The following is a 25,100-nucleotide window of genomic DNA, read 5'->3' as shown; positions in this document are numbered from 1 at the left end:
ACGCAATTATTTCCCGCTGTATCTCTTTTCGTTGCTCCTTTGCTACTGTTGATTTATTTATTGTCTGTTTCAACTTTTTGCTCAGATGTCTTTCTGAAGTATGGGAAGAAGAATTAACACATTGCTCTTTGTTCTCTTTCTAAGCTTAAAAAAGCATACAAAAGAATTCAAGGTTTTGAGTCTGTTCAGGTCACCCAATTTCGGTAAGTAACACAATGGTCTTAGAAGGGCATCCCCAGAATTGGGCACCAGTTCTGCAGAAGGCAGAGCGCTGTTTTTAGATGACCCTGACAGAAAACAGGACAGAATTCATCTTTAGAGTAGGATTTTTACTAAGTGAAGAAGGATCTGTAATGCTTTAAAAAGTCTGAAGAGGAAAGCCTGGATTCTTACTCAAATGAGTTTAGGACCTTAAATTTTTTTTTGACAGTTTCACTCTGTAAAAATTAAAATTAATTTTTAATTTAAAAATTTAAAATTTAATTAAAATTTTTAAATTAAATTAATTTAATCACCCAGGCTGGAGTGCAATGGCGCAATCTAGGCTCACTGTAACCCTGCAACCTCTGCCTATGGGGTTCAAGAGATTATCCTGCCTCAATCTCCCAAGTAGCTGGGATTACAGGCACCCACCACCACATCCAGCTAACTTTTTTGTATTTTTAGTAGAGACAGGGTTTCACCATGTTGGCCATGCTGGTCTCAAACCCCTGACCTCAGGTGATCTGCCTGCCTCGGCCCCCAAAGTGCTGGGATTTCAGGCATGAGCCACCATATCTGGCCTAGGACCTTAAATATTGAAAAGCATTCTCAGAACTGTGGGTCAGTGAGTAGAAGTACAAAACAATAGTAGTAGGGCAGAAACTTGGAAGAAGGCAGGAGATCATGGTGCTCGTCCATGGGAAAAAGTGAGGGTTGGGGATAAGGGTTGTGGGTTGTCGAAGGGTGGATTTTCTCTTTCAGCAACCACAGGAGATATGATGCCTCATAATTCGGAGCCAGAAGTGGGGCTTTGGGTGAAATATCTTTGCACAGACATCATGTATACATCATAGTTCAAAACCCAGTAGTCATTGTTTACAGCAAATAAAGGAATATTTGGTAAATTATCTTTTTGTTTATGCCTTAATTCCAAAAGTTGTTTAGTTAGTTATCTACGTGTACATTAATTACCAACTATTAATAGTCTGTCTGCTTGTTAGAGAAAGTGGCTTAGAGGTCAGAGAACTTGACTTGTTATATTTTTTTCACAGTTAACTTAAAAACACCCATAGGAAATTTTCTTTTTCTTTTCTTTTCTTTTTTTTTTTGAGATGGAGTCTCGCTTTGTCACCCAGGCTTGAGTGCAGTGGCACGTTCTCAACCTCCACCTCCCGGGTTCACGCCATCCTCCTGCCTCAGCCTCCCGAGTAGCTGGGACTACAGGTGCCTACCACCATGCCTGGCTAATTTTTTTGTATTTTTAGTAGAGACAGGTTTCATCGTGTTAGCCAGGATAGTCTTGATCTCCTGACCTCGTGATCCGCCTGCCTTGGCTTCCCAAAGTGCTGGGATTACAGGTGTGAGCCACCGCGTCCGGCCAACCCACAGAAAATTTTCAACAGCATTTGCTATAAACATATTGTCCTGGGCATTGTCCTTTTAAGTCATACATGTATAGTTTTCTTTAAAATTCAATACTAGCAAAAACACTGCTTCTTTTTTTATATTGAGATTTGTATAGTTAATCATACTTTCAATATTCATATTTTTCTTTTCTGTGATCCTTGTTTTCTATCTATACTTCTACTTTATATTCTATCATGTATATCTTATAAGCTGTCTGCAATAATTTGTAGACAAAATCACAGTAAAAGTAGGCACAAGTCTATAAACTACAACTTTTGAGGTTTTACTTTTGTTTTCTTTCATTTTGTTTTAATATGGGGTCTCACTCTGTTGCCCATGCTGGAGTGGAGTGGTGCGATCTCAGTTCACTGCAGCCTTGACCGCCTGGGTTCAAGCAATTCCACCCATGCCTCCCTGTTAGCTAGGACCACAGGCATGTGCCATCATGCTTGGCTAATTAGTTGAGGTCTTGTTATGTTGCTCAGGCTGGTCTTAAACTCCTGGGCTCTAGCGATCTTCCTACCTCAGCTTCCCATACTACTGGGATTACATGCATGAGACACCAAGCCCAGTCTAAAGTTTTACGTTTTGCATATATGATTTAAAATAAATGTCTTTTTAAAAAATTATTTTGAAAAATAAAGAAGGTTTTCACCATGTTGACCTGGCTGGTCTCAAACTTCTGGCTTCAAATGATCCACCCACCTTGGCCTCCCAAAATGCTGGAATTACAGGCATGAGTCACCATGCCCAGATTAAAATAAATCTTAATCTCTCATTGTATTTACTTATCTGTCAAACAGGACAGTTATACACCTGTGGAACCTGGTTTAACTTCACTAAATCAAATCAATAATAAGCAGGAAAATACTTCATAATCAATAGAAGGGACATATCGATGCAAAGGTATTGCAACCATCATTACACAAAAGGGTGTCTGCACTTATTTATACATTGTGAGCAGAAGTTCAATATAGTATGAATTTGAGCTGCAGAGCTTCTGATCAATTACTAATTAATAATTTTCTGACCCAACTTCTCATTGGGCCTCAGTTCTCTTATCTATAAAATGGGAATGATACACTGCTTATCTTGTGATTTATTATTGCAGGATTGACTTAATATATGTGATCTCGTGCTTTCATGGTTTCAAACACATCTGTATGCTGATAAATTCTAAATTTATTACTTGAGCTTGGGCACTCCCCTGAACTCCAGACCCAAATATCCAACTGCCTACTTGAAAATCTCCACTTGGTTTTCCAGCTGGCATGTCAAATGTCACATGTTCAAACTGGGAGTCCTCTGACTCTCCCCTTCCTAACCTATAACTTATTTTTCCCACTGTCTTCCCTACTTCCATTACAGCAATGCTATTCTTCCACTTGCAGAGACCCAATCCTTGGAGCCATCCTGTGCTATAATTTCTTTTATTGAGGTGTAACTTGCACACAGTTATGTGCTCAAACTTTGGGTACAACTCGAGCAGCTTTGACAAAAGCTTGTGCAAGTCCCTTCCTATCAAAATGGAGCATTCTCACAACCCCAAAAGTTTAGTCTATTCCAGAACTTCACGTAAATAGAATAATCCAGTTTTTTTTGTGTGTGTGTGTTTGGTTTCTTTCACTCAGCATAATGTCACTGAGATTCATCCTCATTTTTCTATCAGTGGTTCCTTCCTTCTTGTAGCCCAGTAGTACTCCTTTGTAAGAATATACAAAAACTTGCTTTTCCATTCCTTGGAATTATTGACTAATTTCTCTCTTTCATACCCCAAATCTTCTCCATTAGTAAGTTCTATGGCTCTAGCTCCAAATAAAACCTGAATTTGACCACATGCACAGCTACCCAACTAGTTCAAGCCACCACCAGCTCTTTCCTAACTGGGTTCCCTGTTCCTTGCTGGCTTCCCTTCCATCTGTTTTCTACACAGCAGCCCTTATGGTCTTAAAAGATAAATCTTATGATGCCACTACCTTTTAATAAAGAAGAAAACTTTTTAATAAAGAATGAAATCCCAACTCTAATGTACTATGAGATCTGGCTCCTGGTACCACTCCAATATCATCTCCTGCTATTGTTCCCTTGCTGTTGAATTTCAATCATCCTAGTATTTAAGCTTGTCAAACTCACAGGCATTTTCCTGCCTCAGGACCTTTACGCGTGCTGACATTCCACACCAGTGTTCTTTGCATAGCTGGCTTTTTTTTCTTTGCATAGCTGGCCGCAGGCCTCAGCTTCAAAGACCCTCAGCACAAAAAAGCCTTCACTAACCAGCTTTATTTAATGTGGGGTCCCATAATTATATCTGTATATATATAGATATTCCCAGTGAGCATGGCTAGGTGGAGGGTAAGTATATATACAGATAAATTTATATATATAAGTATGTATTTTTGGTGGATACTTGTTTTTTTTTGCCTTGCCTTGTCCACTAGAATGTAAGCTCTGTTTGCTTTATTCCTGTGGACCCAATGCCATGTACACATATCATAGGCCCTGAGTGAATGAACGAATAAGTAATGAATCTCATTTCTCTTTCCCCATAATCACTGCAGAAATGGAAGCATCGTTGCTGGGTATGAAGTTGTTGGTTCCAGCAGTGCATCTGAACTGCTGTCAGCCATTGAACAGGTTGCCAAGAAGGCTAAGACAGCCCTTCACATGCTGTTTCCATTAGAAGACTGCTCTTTCAGAGTGTTCAGAAAAGGTAATGCTGGATTCCCATCCTCTGCTTAGGTTAAGAGACCCCTTTAATTAGTAGTTCATATGTGTCCTCAGGAAGTAGATTTGAGACATTTCAATAAAGAATTGTTCTCTAACTGCCTTTCAGTACAAACAGGCAGCTGTTTCCCCGCACCCCGCCATGATGAAACTTAACTTCAACTGACTATTTCAAGTTCTCGCTAGTTGGAAATCTGATCTGTACCTCTTAGTGTAAACAGTGTGGAGAACTGACTTCCCTGCAGGCTGTGAGGGAAAGGGCTCAGCAATAGTTGACTGGTATATGTGTTGAAAGAGTCCTAAGGCTGACAATATTCCTAAGTCGCAATCCAAGAAATCATGTCTTTAACACATATAAAGACAGACAGACAGACAGACACACACACAGTTTTTCTTCAGACATTTATCTTTTCCTTTTACATTCAATCTTACGCCTTTCCTACCAAAATTTGTACCACTCTCTTTCAACAACATTTATTCAATAAATATTTACTGAGAGTCCAAAGTGTCTACATAGTTAAAACACAGCAATGGTGAAAACAAACAAAAATCTTAACCCTGACTGGGTGCGGTGGCTCACATCCGTAATCCTAGCACTTTGGAAGGCCAGGGTGGGCAGATCATTTGAGGTCAGGAGTTCACGATCAGCTTGGCCAACATGGTGAAACCCCATCTCTATAAAAACACAAAAGTTAGCCAGGCCCGGCGCAGTAGCTCACACCTGTAATCCCAGAACTTTGGGAGGCCAAGGCGGGCAGATTGCCTGAGATCAGAAGTTTGAGACCAGCCTGGCCAACATGGTGAAATCCCACCTCTACTAAAAAAAAAAAAAAATTAGCCAGGCGTGGTGGCACGCACCTGTAATCCCAGCTACTCGGGAGGCCAAGGCAGGGGAATCGCTTGAACCTGGGAGGTGGAGGTTGCAGTGAGTCGAGATCGCTCCACTTAACTCCAGCCTGGGCGACAGAGCAAGACTCGGTCACAATAAATAAATAAATAAATAAATAAATAGCCAGGCATGGTGATGTGCACCTGTAATCCCAGATATAGGGAGGCTGAGGCAGGAGAATCACTTGAGCCTGGGAGGTAGAGGTTGCAGTGAGCAGAGATCACACCACTGCCCTCCAGCCTGGACAACAAGAGTGAAACTCCGTCTCAAAAAAAAAAAAAAAAAAAAAAATCATAGCCCTTGTGGATCTTTTAGTTAATGTCTCTATCTCCTAGTTCCAATCATGGTAAGAATGCATTACTAAGAGCCATCAGCAAGAGTACCAATTGGTTGCAATGTGAGAAATGCTTAAAGGAGTACAGGTAGGAAGTGCTACTCACAAATAACAATTGCCCATCTTTTAACCATATCATTACTGCTTTATTCTATAGTGTCTGGAAAATTGTCTGACTTTCTAATGTTCCTTTAAAGAGTAAAAATATTTCCTGAGAGTGATCACATCATTCCTTATTATCACCTAATACTTACTAGTTGATAGCCCATTAAAGGTGATATTGTTGGCACAGATCAGACACCTGGAAGGAGGGGTCAGGAAGCTGGGCATCAAAGACAAACTTCTCCTACTTCTGAATTTTGCCTGGATTTTGTCTCCAAAAATATGACTTTCAAAACAGTTAAACATGACTACATGGTGTATATAGAGTGCCAGGATATTCTAGGATCATTTTTCTTCGTTGTTTTCTTTTGTTTCCAGCCCAGTGTAATGACATTGTCTTTGGATTTGGGTCCAAGGATGATGAATATACCCTGCCCTGCAGCAGTGGCTACAGGGGAAGCATCACAGCCAGGTGCCAATCATCTGGGTGGCAGGCCATAAGGGAGACTTGCGTGCTCCCTCAGCTTGAAGAACTGAAGAAGGTGAGGCATTTTCACTTTGTAGACTTGCCCTGGTTTTGAGTTTCAGAGTGGCAATCTCCCAGTTAGCATGGCTAGGTGGAGGGTAAGTATACCTACGTGCATAACTGGCCAGTATGCAAAGAGCAAGGAGACATCAGACCTTGGTGAACCCGTGGAGTCGTGCATGGGTGATAGCGTCTGGGCAGCAGAGTCTAGGTTGCAACTCAAAAGACAGAGATGATAGTTTTCTCAGGCAGAGGTGCTGTGGAGAAGTGTATCAGTGCTGAGGAGGTCTGTGATGGATGGTAGAGCAGCAACTAAACTGGCCTCAGAAGTTCAGAAGACCTGGGAATTAAAGAGGATTGAAGGTGTGAGTCATAAGCTAGCAGGCTTCATACAAGTAAGGATATATCTATATCAGAAATTAGGGCAAGGAGTGAGTCAGACAAAGGTGAACCTTATAAAATGACTGAACTGCAATGGGCCTTAAGGGGCATCTGGTTTACCAACCTCATTTTACAGATCAGAAAACAAAAGACCAAGGGGTCAATAGTTCCTTTGGTAGCAATAGTTTTGAATTAGAAGCATGGTCACCTGACTCCCAGTCCAGTGCTGTATTAGTCTGTTCTCACATTGTTATAAAGAACTACCTGAGACTGGGTAGTTTATAAAGAAAAAGAGGTTTGACTTACCGTTGTGCAGGATGTACAGAAGGCGTATCTGGGGAGGCCTCAGGAAACTTACAATCATGGCAAGAGGCAAAAGGGAAGTAAGCACATCCTCATATGGTGACAGGACAGAGAGAGAGAGAGAGAGAGAGAGAATGGGGGAGGTGCTACATACTTTTAAACAACCAGTTCCTGTGAGAACTGCATCATGAAACAGCACGTGGGGATGGTGCTAAACCATTAGAAACCACCTCCGTGATCCAATCATCTCCCACTAGGCCCTATCTCCAATGAGGAATTATAACTCGACATAAGATTTGGGTGGGGACACAGAGCAAAACCATATCAGGTGCTGTGTCCTCTACATGATGCTCTCTTAGGAAGAAGCTTCAAGTATTAAGACAAGGAAGATAGAAAGAAGGAAATAAATATCTAGGAATCAGAAGAACTCAAGTCACAGAAAAGAAGGACCCCAAGACCAGTTCACAGATACTGTTCAGCAAGTAGATTTCCATATTGAGCAGAACTTCTATTCCAACCAGAGACCTTGCTGCTGCTGATGCAATAGAAAAACCCAGAACGGTATTCATCGGAGGACTGTGGAATGTTTACTTCTTCCTTTCTGGATCTCAGTTTCCTCATCTGTAAACTGGAGAAGGGAATTAGATTAGCTAGCTTCTGGGGTCTCTTCTTGCTTTCGCCTTCGTTGCCTCAATTCTGGACATAAGCAATAGTTGAGACTAGTTTGCTCCAGGCAGATCCCAGGTGCCTTGAACAGAAAACGGCATTGTCAGTTGAGAAGAACAAGAAGGAAAATGAGGGACACTTGGGCTCCTGAGTGGACTTACATTGAATGGAAGGGGAAAACCCTTCTTTGTTGCTTTCCAAATTAGCCTAGTGTAGTAGAAGCAGATGGGAGCTTCAAGAAAGAAGTAAAACTCCAAATGTAGGGCTGGGCATGGTGGCTCACGCCTGTAATCCTAGCACTTTGGGAGGCTGAGGTGGGCAGATCACAAGGTCAAGAGTTCAAGATCAGCCTGGCCAACATGGTGAAATCCCGTCTCTACTAAGAATACAAAAATAATTATCTGGGCATGCATGCCTGTAATCCCAGCTACTCGGGAGGCTGAGGCAGGAGAATCTCTTGAACCCAGGAGGCAGAGGTTGCAGTGAGCTGAGATCGCACCACTGTACTCCAGCCTGGGTGACAGAGCAAGACACCGTCTTGAAAAAAAAAAGAAAAAACTCCAAATCTTGTGACAAAACGGGGACTGGCACAAGCCCAGTAGTCAAATCTCCATGTATGTTTCTTTCTTTTCCCATCTTACAAAGCATTCTCAGTGTAGTGTGGTGAACATAACACAGGATTAGTACCAGTAGACCTACTCTAACATTTCCAGCTGAGTGCTCTTTGGAAGGTCATTAAATCTCATTGAACATGAGTTTCTGTATAATTAGGATAATAATTTATATTAAAACGATTTTTAGTAAATCTTTTCAAGTTTCAGTTTCCTTAGCTATAAAATGAAAATAATAATGGTGCCTCCCTCAAAGGATGCTGAAAGAATTCAATCAATGAATCTCTGGTAAAGCATCTAGTGCAATGTCTAAAATATGGAAATCACTGAATAACAGCCTTTGTTACTATTGTTATGTAATTATCCTACATTAGAACACACCATACAAATGTTAGTTCTATATGGCCAAGACATTTGATTTAAATTTGATAAAACACAGCATGTCATTGTTTTCTAGAATGTAACCATTTTTGCTTCTAGAGTTTCAGTATGATTGCAGGCAATGCCACTGAGGCAGCTATGTCATCCTTGGTGCAAAATCTTTCCGTCATCATTCGGCAAAGCCCATCAACCACAGCAGGGAATCTGGCTTCGGTGGTGTCGATTCTGAGCAATATTTCATCTCTGTCACTGGCCAGCCATTTCAGGGTGTCCAATTCAACAATGGAGGTATGGTCTGCCTGTGCTTAGGGGTCACTTTAAATGCTTGATCCTGTAAGAGGAATGACAAAGCCTTAAAGATGAGGAACTATTGGAAAAGAGAGAAAGCCATGTAAGAGTCCTTATATGAACTTTACTGTGTCCTCTGAGGTATACAAGGAACTCGGGATCAATTGTGTGGGTTCAAAGGAAGACGGAGCTGCTCTTATGCAGTTACCTGGGCAGCACCTGGCTTAGAGGAGAGGGTGAGCTTTTGCACTACGTGCCACAGGCACCGACTTTTCAACATGTTTGCAGTCTATAATTTTTCTTTCCTGTGGCCACAAGCTCAGATTTGAACAGTGTATATTTTAAGAACTCCCTTCATAACAACTTCTTTTCACTGAAGAATTTATGGTTTAATTGGATATTTAAAGATTAACTTGTTGGCCGGGCGCGGTGGCTCAAGCCTGTAATCCCAGCACTTTGGGAGGCCGAGACGGGTGGATCACGAGGTCAGGAGATCGAGACCATCCTGGCTAACACGGTGAAACCTCGTCTCTACTAAAAAAAAATACAAAAAAAAAAAAAAACTAGCCGGGCGACATGGCGGGCGCCTGTAGTCCCAGCTACTCGGGAGGCTGAGGCAGGAGAATGGCGTAAACCTGGGAGGTGGAGCTTGCAGTGAGCTGAGATCCGGCCACTGCACTCCAGCCTGGGTGACAGAGCAAGACTCCGTCTCAAAAAAAAAAAAAAAAGATTAACTTGCAAATTACATAAATGATACTTGGTCACTATAGGAAGTGCAAATAAGCAAAAAGAAAAATAAAGTATCTGTAGCCTGCACTTTAAAATAGACATTTTAAAAGCTTAAATTTTAGGTATCACCTCGGTACCTAGAAGAATGACAAGTGATATATAGCATGTGATCAATAAATATTTGTTCAATAAATATCCTTCCAAACATTTTGGATGTATACATTTTATATGTTAAAGGACACAATGTTTTACAAAATTGGATTATATAATATGTTAAATCACACAATAATACTTAACTATATATGATTAAAATTGTTTCAGAAGTGACAGTAAATATCAGTAAGTTAAACTCCCTGAGTTAAAGAAAAGATACTCTAATTTGTTTTTTTAAAACCTGACCACATGTTATTTACAAGAGATCAACTGAAACAAAATGACACAAAAATGCTAAAAATAAAATGAAGAGTGAAAACAAAGCAGACAAACACAAAGCAAAAGAAAACAGTTTTCTAGGGGCAGTAGAAGTAGAACAATCATGGGATTCTGGGCCAGACGGCAGAGAGGGCTGGGTCAGGGTAAGACTCACTTGGAGTGACAGATGCTTGCGGCAGAATGTCTGGGAGCCAGCCCCATAAGCAAGAGAAGAGGTTCTTCGGGAAAAAGTAACAACTTCCAAGGATTTGCTTGGAAAACGAATCTCTCAAGCTAAGACTGACCCTTAAAACCCATGACAGTTCAATGCTTGGGTCCAGACTTTAAAAACTGTTTTGCTTTATGCAGTAGGAAACAAGAAACATAACAACTGTAGAAAACAAGAAACCTAAAAATGTGAGCATCTCTTATGTGAGTTTTGCACTTCTGGTGTTAACAGAACAAACATAATATGGGAAAGCAGTACAAGGTAGTGTCTGCGTCTTTGAGCCTCAGCCTGAATAGCAGTGCAGTCATTTTTGCCATCTCAGGGAGGAGGAAATGCACATCACGTGTGCAGCTGAAATTGCAGGATGCTTTCTCATTCGTCCTGAAGCCCTAGTGCATTTACAAATGCTCTGGGGTGATCACCCTGGAACTTACATGATTCTGCTGACCCAAGATTTTGCCCAAAGCTTCTACTGTACAGAGGAACTGAGCTACATTTGATTGATGAGTTTTAATGTGGTTCGTGACTGAGCCAATTCTCTGGGCATTTTTCCTGTAATTAATGCTAATTACTATCCACTGCTAGTCCTCTTATCTGTTTATTCAAAAACACAAACCGACTTTCATCCTTGTGTTTCAGGGTGTCATCAATATAGCTGACAATATCCTTAATTCAGCCTTAGTAACCAACTGGACAGTCTTACTGCAGGAAGAAAAGCATGCCAGCTCACGGTTACTACAGACATTGGAAAACATCAGCACTCTGGTGCCTCCGACAGCTCTTCCTCTGAATTTTCCTCGGAAATTCATTAACTGGAAAGGGATTCCAGTGACCAAAAGTCAACCCAAAACGGATTACAGCTATCAGATTGAAATATTTCCCCAAAATTCAAGTATTCCCATCAGAGGCCGTGTGTTAATTTGGAAAGACCAATTCCAGAGATCCCTTCCAGAAACTATTATCAGCATGGCCTCATTGACTTTGGGGAACATTCTACCCATTTCCAAAAATGGAAATGCTCAGGTCAATGGACCTGTGATATCCACAGTTATTCAAAACTATTCCATAGATGAAGTTTTCCTATTTTTTTCCAAGATAGAGTCAAACCTGAGCCAGCCTCATTGTGTGTTTTGGGATTTCAGTCATTTGCAGTGGAACAATGCAGGCTGCCACCTAGTGAATGAAACTCCAGACACCGTGGTGTGCCGATGTACTCACCTGACCTCCTTCTCCATGTTGATGTCACCTTTTGTCCCCGCTACGATCCTCCCCGTGGTAAAATGGATCACCTACGTGGGACTGGGTATCTCCATTGGAAGTCTCATCTTATGCCTGATCATCGAGGCTCTGTTTTGGAAGCAGATTAAGAAAAGCCCAACCTCTCACACACGTCATATTTGCATGGTGAACATAGCCCTGTCCCTCTTGATTGCTGATATCTGGTTTATTGTTGGTGCCACAGTGGATGCCATGGTGAACTCTCCTGGAGTCTGTACAGCTGCTGTGTTCTTTACACATGTCTTCTACCTCTCTTTGTTCTTCTGGATGCTCATGCTTGGCATCCTGCTGGCTTACCGGATCATCCTCGTGTTCCATCACATGGCCCGGCATTTGATGGTGGCTGTCGGATTTTGCCTGGGTTATGGGTGCCCTCTCATTATATCTGTCATTACCATTGCTGTCACACAACCTAGCAATACCTACACCAGGAAAGATGTGTGTTGGCTTAACTGGTCCAATGGAAGCAAACCACTCCTGGCCTTTGTTGTCCCTGCACTGGCTATTGTGGCTGTGAACTTCATTGTGGTGCTGCTAGTTCTCACAAAGCTCTGGAGGCCGGCTGTTGGGGAAAGACTGAGTAGGGATGACAAGGCCACCATCGTCCGCATGGGGAAGAGCCTCCTCATTCTGACTCCTCTGCTAGGGCTCACCTGGGGCTTTGGAATAGGAACACTAGTGGACAACCAGAATCCGGCTTGGCATGTTATTTTTGCTTTACTCAATGCATTACAGGTGAGAACAATAACAATAACCTATTGTATTGTCAAGTAACTGGAATAAGTAGAGAACTCAGATAGATAAAACCACTCTAGAGATTATCTCATCTCCCTGCCTCCAGCAAGACCATCAGAAAAACTGCATGGAAACAATAAATAGAAAAACATTCTTTTTCTTACTTAGTTACTATCATACTGAAGCAGAATATTGGAATTCTTCAGTAACCCATTACAGGGCTTTAAATCTATTAGAGTTCTCATGACAAACAATCTTGCTGCTGACTCAGTTCTCTTTCTCTTATGCAGAACTCTGGGAAAAAAATAAACAGAGAAAGGGAAATATATTATAAGTACTTGTTGACTCTGAATGGTGCAAAGGAATTTCCTAGGGTGCAATAGAGAAGGGGCTAGCAAAATGCAACCAGTAGCCTGTTTTTGTAAATAAAGTTTTATTAGAATACAGCCATGCTTATTTATGTACATATGGTTTATGGCTGCTTTCACTGCAAGGGCAGAGTTAAGTAGTTGCAAAAGAAACTGTATAGCCCACAAAGCCTAAAGTACTTACCACCTGGCTCATCACAGAAAAAGTTTGCTAATCTCTGCTACAAAGAATGGGTTTTTACTTCGCACAGTCAGAGAGTGTTCAGAGAGGAGGTAGACAAAGCAGTCATTAGGTTTTGATGAATCTGGATGACAGCCTTCGATCCCAGTTCAGTGAAGGTTTTGTTGGACCACCTCAGACAATGACTCAGGGAAGTGGTGGTTAAATGTTTGAGCTCTAGAGTTAAATAGGTCTGGGCTCAAATACATCACTTTACAAACTGTTTGACCTCTAGCACATTGCTTAATCTTTCTGTCTCTCAATTCTCTAGTCTTTTAAATAGAGATAATAATACTTACATCATCAAATAAATATGAGGGTTAAATGAGATAATTTAGTACTTGTCGCATTGTCTGGCAAATAACAAATGCTCAATAGATGTTTCCTAAAACTAATTGGTTCTCCATCTATTCAGCAGCCGGTGAACAGTCAGGTGCTAGTATGGAGGGCAATCATAGAGCATGCCCCTAGCAGTGACAAGTTTAGGGAGCACCTGTTGGGGAGCAGGAGTACAGTCTCATGGTGATACACTGTCTGAACAAGCACCAACTGAAGGAGCTATGCCTGAGAGAAGGAATTCAAGGTCCATCAAAACATTTACCAAGGGTTCCCGAAGACCTGTACTGGAAGGAAAGGGTGCTGTTATAGGTCAAATCCCTCCACTTGGCCATAGGATTGGATCTCTGTGCCTACTGCCATCATAGATGCTTAGACATTAAATGCCTGGTCTAAAGAAAGACTAAGATACAGACAGAAACAGATGCTATTTGTTTTGGGTTGGGACGGTACAATAGGGGAGAATGAAGCTCCACATGCAAAACTTCATTCACCGGGTCATTTGCTTATTTAGACATCAACAAAAAAATTTTTTTGAGTACTTTGCATAGTGCCATGCACTTATGGAGGCCACACAGTGTTCTTGCTTTCAAGTAGACTACAGTCTTTTAGGGAGACAGACAAGAAAGCAGTTTCAATGTGGGGTGAATAGTGTTACATATAAATGCTTTCTTTTTTGGAAGAGAAAAATACAATACATGTGATTTATTCCTTTTTTTTAAGGGATTTTTTATCTTATGCTTTGGAATACTCTTGGACAGTAAGGTATGTGCATTTATTTTTCTTATTAACCCCTAGCCCAGACATCTTAGGCCCCCTCCCCTTTGTTCTGAGGCCTTTATTCATGTAATAAGAGGTTGGACTATGGGTACTTTTGTAATAAAATTCTGTGCTTTTAGAGAGGTCAGGCTCAGTCAGAAAACAAAGGAACTAAACAGTCACTGCTGATAAAACTGTACAGAACTAATCAAACATGTAATGTAAACGTTGTCGGAAAAAAGGGGAATTCTTTTTTTCTTTGACTTTTCTAATTTAAATTATGGTATGGCAGTAATTCCATAGCAAAATTGCTTTGCTAAGAGGTGAATTCTCTTTTGTTCTTTCAATTAGTCTACCCATTTATTTAGAATATGCTGAAAGATATTTCTACTGCTATAATTATAGAGTTTTAAGCAGTAAATGTTAGTAGCCTCTCACAGACTATTATTTTAAGTGAAGTAACTCAGGAATGGAAAACCAAGCATCGTATATTTTCACTCATATGTGGGAGATAAGCTTTGAGGATGCAAAGACATAAAAATGACACAATGGACTTTGCAGACTCAAGGGAAAAGAGTGGGAAGGGGGTGAGGGATAAAAGACTACAAATTGGGTGCAGTATATACTGCTCAGGTGATGGGTGCATCAGAATCTCACTAAAGAACTTACTCATGTAACCAAACACCACTTGTCCCCCAATAACCTATGGAAATAAAAATATTTTAAAAAGTAAAGTATACTGTTGAAGAAAAATAAACAAATAAATAGCCTCTCACATTAAATAAAATTCCCAGTGAAGAACAGTGAGTTTAAGTGAAAGATAATAGAAAAAAATTTTTAAATATACTTGTTTCATAAACCCAAGCATCAAACAATTCTGTTGGGAGAGGTGAAGGCAGTAAGCTAGTAGATGTACAGTCTTTGGTTTAATAAGAAAATAAAAATATTTTATAATTAGCAAAATTGTTGCTAATTATAGGAACAATTTTGCACATGAACAAACCCCTATCTACAAAGAAGCAATTTGCTGTTCTTAATTGTACTAAATAATTGCCTTGTCTTACCATTCATGTGGATAGGAAACCGTTCACTTCACTTCAAAGATACACTTCAATTTAGTAATTATTGCCAACTACTAATGTCTAAAATCTGAATGAGTATGGCATTTGGTACTGCTGTTCTTTGTTGAATTCTGGTTTTGTTTATAGGTAAAGAGATGAAGAAAATAATCTTTCTGCCAGATATCCATTCATGGCCTACTAAGTGTTTCTAGGAAATAATACTATTAAATAATCATTTCAAGCTGCAGTTATTCTTGATTTGTCTGCATATGATTGTATGTGTATCTCCTCAATATTTCTTTGTTTCCCTTATAGCTGCGACAACTTCTGTTCAACAAGTTGCCTGCCTTAAGTTCTTGGAAGCAAACAGAAAAGGTAATTATCTCCTATTGCCATGAATCCAATACATGAAGTTCCAGTTTTGCATTCTTCTCTTTATACCGTCTTGCTGCAAGTCAACTTCTGTGTAAACCCCTTGAATTTCTTTCACCATGATATTCCTGGTATCTGACATGGAGCCTGGCACATGAGCGACAGTAGAGTTGTTGAGTGAATGAGTGTTCAAATGAATGACTGTGAAATCATGGAAACTTAAAAGGATGCTGTGGGTATTTGTGAGTGAACGCTTTTGAACAATGGCATTTACTTTAGTCTGACTTGCTTGTCAATATTTAGAACTAGCAAGGCCCTTTTCTGCATCTGATTTTCCGAACCTTCTGTAAACCATTTTTCCTTCTCTAGAAAGATAAAAGGGGAGATCTTGGTTACATTCTTTTCTTTAAATTTGGTTAACTTCTAATATATAAAATTATTATGTATTAATAATTTTCTTTTTTTAGGCTGATATCACTGATTCTATTATTTGCAATCTTAGCTCTTAAGTCTACAATCTGACAAGTTTTTAAGGAAATGGAGGATTTCTGTTTCATTCTTTGCCATAAAAGTATAATCCATATGAGGATAGTATATTTAGAAACAAAAGTACTTGAACACATATTTTGTGTTTTCAATGTTATTTAGACTTTTGTTTTTCAGCAAGGCACTGAGGGCCTTTCAGAATGAGTTCTAAAGCAGAGAATTTCTGTATTTTATAAAAGTCAACTGACTTAACTGCATCCAAACCTATATGGGTATTTAGAGATTTTTACAAGTGACAATATAACTTTTTGAAATACAAATCAATAAGGAAATTTTCCTCTGGCATTAAAAAATCTTCCTTGGTCTGCATTTTTCAGTAGACAGCACTGCTGTAAATTAGGGATCACTAGCCCATGAGCAGGAGGACCAGTCCTGCCCTTGTATTTCTGACTCCGTAACCAATTGCCTGTGTGATCTTAGGAAAGTCACTTCGTCTCTTGAGTTTCAATTTTCTCAAATGTAGAAAACAAATGTTGGACTGGTTATTCAAAGCAGAAGTTCTCACATTCTGGGATTTAGATTTTATGTCTGGAAGAACTAAAAATCACTCGAACCCGAAGTTGTGAAACTAATGAGTCATTATCTACACTTACGAAAAGGAGAAAATTACAGCACATGTGACTACATCAAAGAAAAAACCTTTAGTGAATATAATGAGACAGGACACTCCCCACTCTGCAAAGCAGAAGGTCAAAATTTTTCTCTTTTGAAAACCAAAGGAAAAATACTCCCAAGTAAAATGAAACAAAAGCAAAAGCAAGAATGCCTGACGATTTCTCTCTGTTTCTAACATCAAGCACTGACACTTCTCAGAAGGCAGCAGTGGTCAGTGAGGGCTCTTGCTGTGTCTGTATTTGTACCTTCTCTTCAATTTTATTTCCAAATTTGGTGACAAAAATGAGATTTTTGTTTCTGGTTAGGTGGCTCATTTGTTTTAAAACAAATATACATTTTTTTAAGAAGAAAATATGTGCATTCATAATTTTCTTAGAGAGTTTGAATGAAAAAGCAGGACCCCAAGGACCTCAGATGATAGATGATGAGAAGGTGAGAAAGAGATAACACTTAATGAGTATTCCTGCCAAGAAACTCACTGGTGAGCAAAATCAGCGAGAGTGCTAACCAGACGTAGACCCAGGACTGTAGTGACAGGCTACAGTTGAAGTTGCCAGGATGTGACAAGTTCGTATGTTGGGAGGGGTGAGCCAGTGAAGAGAGACTCTGAAAAATGAGAGAGAGAGAGAGAGAGAGGATAATGGGCAGAAGAGGATAATGGGCAGAAGAGGACTTCTGGGAAGACAGAGGAAATGACCGGATTGAAGATGGAGGGATTAGCTGCTTGGCTTGGCACAGGAAGTACCATACTGATGCAGGAGAAGCAACACGAATAGATTGGGATTCTAACTGAAAAAGTATCTGAGACAGGTCTCAATCAATTTAGAAGTTTATTTGCCAAGGTTCAGGATCATGAGCCATGACACAGCCTCAGGAAGTTCTGAGAATGTATGCCCAAGATGGTAGGATTATAGCTTCATTTTATACATTTTAGGGAGACATAAACATCAGTCAGTACATGTGAGGTATATATGGGTTCAGTCTGGAAAGATGGGACAACTTGAAGTAGGGGTAGGAGGGCTTCCACGTCATAGGTGGATTCAAAGATTTTCTCATTGGCAATTGGTTGAAAGAGTTAAGTGAGACTATGATAGTTGACTGAAGGGAATGAAAGAGGAGCCAGCAATAGTCTCAGCAAAGACCATCCTTCAAGCCATAGCACATTGTATGGACCCCAAATCCTCTCCATGCTCAGGCCACTGTCTTGACCCTCCATTGTCCCTAGGCATGCTCTCTGTAACTCTTCTCCAAGACACAGACTCTGGTGGCCTTGACAGACCCCCCCCCCCAACAAAGAATAGATTTACAGACCTATATCTGACTTCCAGTAACTCCGAGCCTGTTATTTGGCCAACTGCTTTGACCCATATAACTTCACAAACCTGAAGAGGCTGCTTCTTCCCAGACCACAGGGAAGTATGTTGAGTATGTTGCAACCTAAGATTCCTATCTCCAAATGGTACAGGATGCAATTTTAAGTGCCATGATCCCTGACCTCAGGATTTTTTTTTAAGGGTTATAACATTAAATGTTTGCTGAGTCCTGAGTTCCAGAAAATTAATTATTTTGCTTTGAAAGTTTCAAATCTTTTTAATTCTTATTTTTGTGGCTTTTTTTTTTTTTCAGAGCTCAGTGTGCCTTAATACCAGTGAAAATTGAAAAACTATCACTGGTCTATCTACTGAATATGATGAGAACATGTTTTTCCCACCTTGGTTTGGTTTCCTCGTAGCATAGACTGTAGCAGGGAATGAAACTTTTTCCTTCCAATATTCCCAGTGTCTAGAACAGCATCTGGCACACAAAGACATTCAATATGAGATGGTAAATTAATGGACAAATGAATGATGAACTAACGAGTGGAAAAATATATAACGTATGTAAACACTTTGTTTTTGTTTTTGTTTTTGTTTTTGAGACGGAGTCTCGCTCGGTCGCCCAGGCTGGAGTGCAGTGGCCGGATCTCAGTTCACTGCAAGCTCCGCCTCCCGGGTTTACGCCATCCTCCTGCCTCAGCCTCCCGTAAACACTTTTATCTTTCCCAATAAGTACATGCTTTTTGTTTCAAATATTTTACTTAATTTGATAATTCAGCTTTTAAATTATTGAACTCTATATAGCCTCTGTAATAATGACCAAAGTGTCATTCACAAGTAGGTCTGAGAGGTAAGATGAGCAAGAGTAAAGCAAAGCTTTATTGGGAGCCATTTTTAGTAGGAGCACTGTTTTTTCTCCATGGATTTCTCTTCTAGTAACAAATGTGATCCAAAGAAATGTAAGCATAGACATGGAAAGGGATAATGCCACCTTTAAAATTGTTTTTTAGTTTGTTGTTAGAAGTTGCAAAAATACACAGGAACACAGTATTCACTTGGAAATAAAGTTTTAGGCATTTTAAATAGATTAAAGCAGAAGAAAGTGAGAAAGTAACCATTCTAAATTCTTGAAAAGAAAGTAACACCTATGAAAATGGAATAAAGAATCATTAATGACATCAGGAAGTCAGGAAATACAGACCAACAGTAAAAGAATGCTGTTGACATCCAAATAACTCATTTTTCTTTTGTACAGCAAAATTCATCAGATTTATCTGCCAAATCCAAATTCTCAAATCCTTTCAACCCACTGAAAAACAAAGGTGAGTTACAGTTAAACCAAAGGTTATAAAAGGTGTGAAAAGAGAATATGAGTATACTATATGAAGAAACTTCAATGGCAACATCTAAGAAACTCATGTGAGAAGTGTGGGATTATCAGCCAGCCATGTTTTCAGAGTTCATCTGGGCTGTGCTCAGGGCTGATGGAACAATGTAGGCGACTTGATGCTCATGGAGAACCAGAGAGTATCTTTATGTAAGGTCATCACAAATTATCTCCATTTCCCCAGTTTGATGTTATATAAATCTGTGGCATTGATCATGGAGGCCTTGAGGGGAAGGAGTGTGGTTAGACTAACACCATTTATGTCCTTACTGGAGAATCACCCCTTTGTGCCAGCTGCCAAACAGTGGGCATGTGGCCAGGTGCTTGTGCCCTGAGGTTGCACATGTCCTCCTCCCTAAAATGCCCCTGGGCAGGAAGGGGCCACACCTGCTAAGAGTGAAAGAGCACTGTCTCCTCCACCTGTGACATGCATTGGCCCTACGTTCATTGACTGGCGGTTACTAAAGTCTGTGCTATTCAGCAACTGCAAGACCAGTGTTTAAACATTGCAAGTAGTCACAGCATTCTTGGAGGAGAGAGAAAGTTGAAACATAGAAGTGGAGGAGGAGACACTGCCTTACAAGTTAAGGGTTCAAGTCCCATTTCACATTCAGTTATATTAATGTCATCATTAATGCAGGAAAATGGGAAACTCATTTTATATTCCCATTTAAATTATTCAAATTCCAGATAAAGGTCAAGTGTCTGGAGAATGTGCTTGTCCCAGACCCTTGGATTCTGTTGTTACCACCAGTTAGCTTGAGTGCTTTTTATAAGTCTCTACCTTTTGGGGACATTTGCTCCTCACCTTTAAAATAAAAAGCTAAGAGATTACTAAGATTCTTCTAGCAATAACATATTGTGATCTCAATCTACTTTATATCATTTCCCAGCAATATTTGAAAAACATGATATTTCTCAAATAAGAGACACTTGACAAATGCAAGCTTCTGGGGTGTCGGTGAAATGCTATTTCTCTCCACCAAACACATTTTTTTGTCTTTCCCTAGAATCTTTTTGAAACTGTTTCTAGTTGTAAAATAATCTACGGGCTAATTTTCATTTTGGTCTCATGCTTGATTTCAACAGAGTAGCAATAATTATTATCCTCTTTTTTCCCCTTCAGGCCATTATGCATTTTCTCATACTGGAGATTCCTCCAACGACATCATGCTAACTTAGTTTTTCTCAACTGAATAAGGCAAGGAACCATAAAATCAAGAAAAAATTTTCAAAACAACTTGACATTTAGATATAAATGTCAATGAAGAAATTATGCTCAGTATTCGATCGGGTTTTCTGATTTAGGGGTCTGGGAATAAAACAAGAATGTCACAGTGGTTTCATTACTGCTCCCTTTTATCTTCAATTAAATGAAAAGAAGATTTATTTCCATGTGATTTGATTCAAAGAAAGTGCTCCATAAATGCAGAAAAGCAGGTTTTGTTGGAAATTGTATCAGTTGTACCTTGACCATAAAATATGGTTTCTATTTTCATAAAACAGCACTATTCACATGGCATTTCCAATAATCTGGATTGAAGTAAGAAAATGTTATGAAATAGCTTTAGATAAATTAATAGGCTATGTTCATTTTCTTGTTAAGTTACTGGTTGGGGGGGGTGGGGAAAAGTTATTAGTGCAAATTTCCTAGAGAAAAAAACATTTCTCTTTCAAATCTTCTAGTTGAATTTTATGTTTGCTTTTGCTTTTTAGGTTCTATCACTTAACATTGAAAGTTATTCGGAAATAAAATGAAAACTTCTATTTCAGATAGCTTTGTACCCATTTATCAGAAAGTATAATAATGTGATTTGATATGTAATGTGGCATTTTTCAGTTTACAAGGCACTTTCATCTGGTCCCACACCCTGCAAACCGAAGTGTCAAGGCAGACCTAGTGCAGAGATGAGGGCATGGGGGCTCAGAGAGGTAAAGTGACTTGACAAAGATTGTGAAGTCAGTTAAGGGGAATTGGGGATTTTTAGGACTTTTGTCTCCCAGACCATTTCTACAGCCAATAAAAGCCTTGAAAATTATCTACGGCTCTAGTAAATCTTTATGAGGTCAGTTACACAGTTCACCACTCCCAGAATTCTATGTAAGAGAGAAATTAAGGGAGAATTTGGTCATCAGCTTCCAGGGAGGTACCTTAAAACATCCTTATTTTCTTTCATAATACACCATAGGCACTTTGTGGAAGTTATTTTCTTGTATGGCCAGTGCCACTTTTGGATGACATATAGAGCAGCAGGAGTTGATGCTATGTGAAGCAATATTCCTCTTCCATACTTCCATCGTATTTGGCTCACCTACCTGAGTTTCAGCCCTGATCATAGTGACCAGAGGAACCCAAACCTTTGATTCATCCTTGCTGTTTTGAGAGGCTTAAGGAGTGTCTCTTAGCCTCCTGACATGGAAAGTCTTCATGCGATGCAAATAAAGACAGCTGGGGGAATTTCTGGTTAGTGGTGGTCAATTAAATAAGCATACCTAAAAGAAATTCAACGTTAGGTTTCCACAAGGCACCAAGGTGCAGCACGCATGAAATATGAAAGTGAGATGTTCGAAGGAAATGACTGAGGACCAGTCAGATGGTTCTATACCCCACAAATAAATACGAGAGGCAACAGAGAATTTTAAGAGAAAGATTTCCTTGCAGAAAACTGCTCTATGAGCCTTCTCATTCTACCTACCCCCAAAACTGAGAGAAGGAGGAATGTCTGCTCCTTGACCTCAAATTTAGTGAGAGAAGATTTCTCAGATAGCTTTCTATGGAACCACAACAATTAGGGTGCATGATTGATGGAACTCTGATCCTTGCCTAGAATTGTGGCCACAGCTCTGGTAGTAGAGCCCTGAATGGGTTCTGTGTTGAGACTAGCCTGCATGTCTAGTGTTTGTCAGGGCAATGGATGTGTATTTCCCATGAACCATGGTGAGACATGCAAGAGTGAAGGTCAGCATGGGGCTCTTTTAGGTCTTCTCTGATGGGGTTGCCCAAAGAGATGGAGGGAACCCAGCATCAAGAAGTGGAAGGTGAAGCCAGATTGTGGGATGAGGAAGGAGTCACAAATGACCATCTGGAATACAAAAGAATCTACACAGGCTAAAGATGAGAAGTCAAGGCTATGAGAATTTCTATGGGAGTTCTTGAATGCTCTCTTTCTTATTATACACAATTACTATCCAGAGAACCCTGAAACCATGTGAAGGTGGCCCTATCTCATAAGACAAATTTCTTTTTTTCTGGGACCTTGGGGAAGGGGAGGCCAGAAACCTCAGTGCCCAAGGTGGGGTGGAAGGAAAGGAAGAAAAGCTTAGCAAAAATGTCAACCAGCAAGGGAAGATGTGCTAGTACAAGTAGGCAACTCAACACAAGACTCAGTTGGTGAGGGAAGAAAAATTTAGTACTAAATTATTGTAGTTTCTTCTTAGTATAGGAGACTGGGAGTCATAATTACCAAACTATTTAAAATGACCAAAATGTTGCTCTTACCTGAGTATGTTGGTGTATAACTGGAATGCATCTGATGGAAGAAAAAGCTTTTCCCACTGAATAAATTTTATGAGGATGATGAGAGACAAAAAAGTTTAATCAGATATCATGTATGTGCATGCTTGTCTAATTCACTGATTATGCATACATTCACCTCAAAATGCTACTAAAACAACAATAAAATAGTAAAAAAGTGAATGGCATTGTATTAATTTTCTATTACTGTGTTTTCTGTTATAATAGTTTATTCCATTTCTATTATGATAGTTTTCTATTGCTGCATATAAAATTGCTGCAAACTCAGCAGCTTAAAGCAACACACATTTATTATCTCAAAGTGGTCGTGGATGGATTCCATGCACAGCTAAGCTTGTGCTTTGCTCAGGGTTACACAAGGCTGTCATCAAGGTACTGGATGGACTGTTATGTCATCTGGAGGCTCAGGTGGGGAAGAATTCACTTCCAACTGATTAAGGTTGTTGGCAGAATTTGTTCCCTTGTGGTTGTGGGAATGAGAATGGTGGCTTTTTGCTGACTATTGGCTAGAGTCCATCCTCAGACCCTAGAGGCCACCCATATTTTTTTTGCCACATGGGCTTTTCCAACTTGGCCACTTACAACATTAAGCCTGCAAGGAGAGTCTCTAACTCCTGTCTGCTTTTAAGATAGCGTCTTGTATAATGTAAGATAATTAGGAGAGTGACAACCCATAACTTTTGCCGTATTTCAGAGGTTAGAACCAAGTCACAGGTCCTGGCCACAATCAAGGGGAGGGCATTTCAAAAGGTGTGAACACCAGGAGGGAGGGATCCCTGGAGGTCACAGACATGAAATTCCACAGATAGGGAACGAGAGAAGAGATAACAGCAACACAACTTTGGAAAGCAGGTGGGGTGGGATGAACTGACTTAGAAGACCTGAGAAAGTTAAATATTAAGCAAGCAGTGGGAAAAAAAAAAAAAAAAAAAAAAACAAGAAGCAACCTACTTTACACTGCGGAATCCCCCAAGAGACTCAACACTTCGCAGCACTAGGTACCGTAAGAAGTTGGGTGAATATGGGACTGAATAGTAGAGTTGGTTCAAGTTCAAGTTAGAAAGCATCTGGTCCCCCAGGTACCTCTCTAATTCCAAGTAGCCAAGAAAATGTCCTTTCCTTCATCCTACTAGTAGATTATATGGAGATATGGGAAAAGATGGGATATTGGCACTGAGAGACACCAGAATTAGTTGGTAGAGGGTTTCCCATCCTGAAAACAAAAGGTTTAGTGAAAGTTAACATATAACAATGGCAACAAGTCTTACATTTTTAAGGCAAGAGTCTTGTATTAGTCCATTCTCATGCTGCTGAAAAACACATACCTAAGACTGGGTAATTTATTTTTTAAAAAAAAGGTTTAATGGACCCACAGTTCCACATAGCTGTGGAGACCTCAAAATCATGGTGGAAGACAAAGGAGGAGCAAAGGGACTTCTTACATGGCAGCGGGCAAGAGAGGGAGTGAAAACGATATGAAAGGGGTTTCCCCTTGTAAAACCACCAAATCTTGTGAGACTTATTTATTACCATGAGAACAGTATGGGGGAAACTGCCTCCATCATTCAATTATCTCCCACTGGGTTCCTCCCACAACACATGAGAATTATGGGAGCTACAATGTAAGATGAGACTTGGGTGCGGACACAGCCAACCCACGTCAAGTTTGAACAGGCATCTCTGGAGGATCTGATTATAACAGGAGGAAACATTGAAGATACTGACTTTGAACTTTGCTAAGGAATTATTTTTCCAGGTAATCATTCTACAGGAAGGCCAAGAGACCTCATACCTCACCTAATACATAGACAATCCAACCATCAAATCAGCTTTTTAGTGTCTCAGTCTGAAATAAAAGCAAACAGTCTAGAATCATTAAAGTACTTTACAAAAGCTTCCAGTATTAAACGCAGAGGCCAAAAAGAAAAAAGTAAAATATAGAGAGAGGCAATGTGGTCTCACCTTGAGTCCTGTGGTATAAGCTCACCTAGAACAATGAAGAAACAAACAGAGAAATACAAATTAGGACTGAAAATCATACTAGAAGGCAGGAGACTTAAGAGACAATCAGTTTTATCCTCAAGCAGGATATTGCCTCTATAAAGTGAGTGCTATAACAAGGAACACACAGACAACCAAAAGATACCTTTGAAAGTTAAAACATCATTAATAAAATGCTTCAATAGAAGGACTGGAAGATAAAGTTGAGGAAATGATTTAGAAAGTAGAATTGAAGAAAACTGGATGTAAATTAGAAAAGAGAGGATTGGAGGACAAGACCAAGAGTTTCAAAACTTGAGTACATTTTGCAGAAAAAAAAGAGGAAAGAAGCAGAAGGAAGGGCATTAAATAAATAAATGGAGAAAAAAATGTTGATCACTAAGAAACAT

The 25,100-nt window shown here is 39.8% G+C and overlaps 1 protein-coding gene across 2 annotated transcripts in view; it reads left to right on the top strand.

Annotated features, from left to right (window-relative positions):
* Positions 1-22,765, top strand: part of ADGRF1 (adhesion G protein-coupled receptor F1) — a 31,283-nt gene extending 8,518 nt beyond the window's left edge. Inside the window, exons 6-14 of one of the 2 annotated variants that reach the window (XM_073006045.1) lie at positions 145-203; positions 4,167-4,318; positions 6,036-6,199; positions 8,625-8,813; positions 10,822-12,195; positions 13,843-13,884; positions 15,255-15,314; positions 19,044-19,110; positions 20,302-22,765. In XM_073006045.1, coding sequence (XP_072862146.1) covers positions 145-203; positions 4,167-4,318; positions 6,036-6,199; positions 8,625-8,813; positions 10,822-12,195; positions 13,843-13,884; positions 15,255-15,314; positions 19,044-19,110; positions 20,302-20,357 — 2,163 coding nt within the window. In that variant the 3' untranslated portion in view covers positions 20,358-22,765. Of the gene's footprint in view, positions 1-144; positions 204-1,313; positions 1,561-4,166; positions 4,319-6,035; positions 6,200-8,624; positions 8,814-10,821; positions 12,196-13,842; positions 13,885-15,254; positions 15,315-19,043; positions 19,111-20,301 lie in introns of those variants that run through there. The other variant, XM_073006044.1, reaches the window with a different exon arrangement.
* The last annotated feature ends 2,335 nt before the right edge of the window (positions 22,766-25,100 follow it).

Source organism: Chlorocebus sabaeus, chromosome 17 (genome assembly GCF_047675955.1).
Source record: "Chlorocebus sabaeus isolate Y175 chromosome 17, mChlSab1.0.hap1, whole genome shotgun sequence".
NCBI lineage: Eukaryota > Metazoa > Chordata > Mammalia > Primates > Cercopithecidae > Chlorocebus > Chlorocebus sabaeus.
Note: the sequence above shows the minus strand (reverse complement) of the source record. Positions and strands in the feature narration are given on the sequence as shown.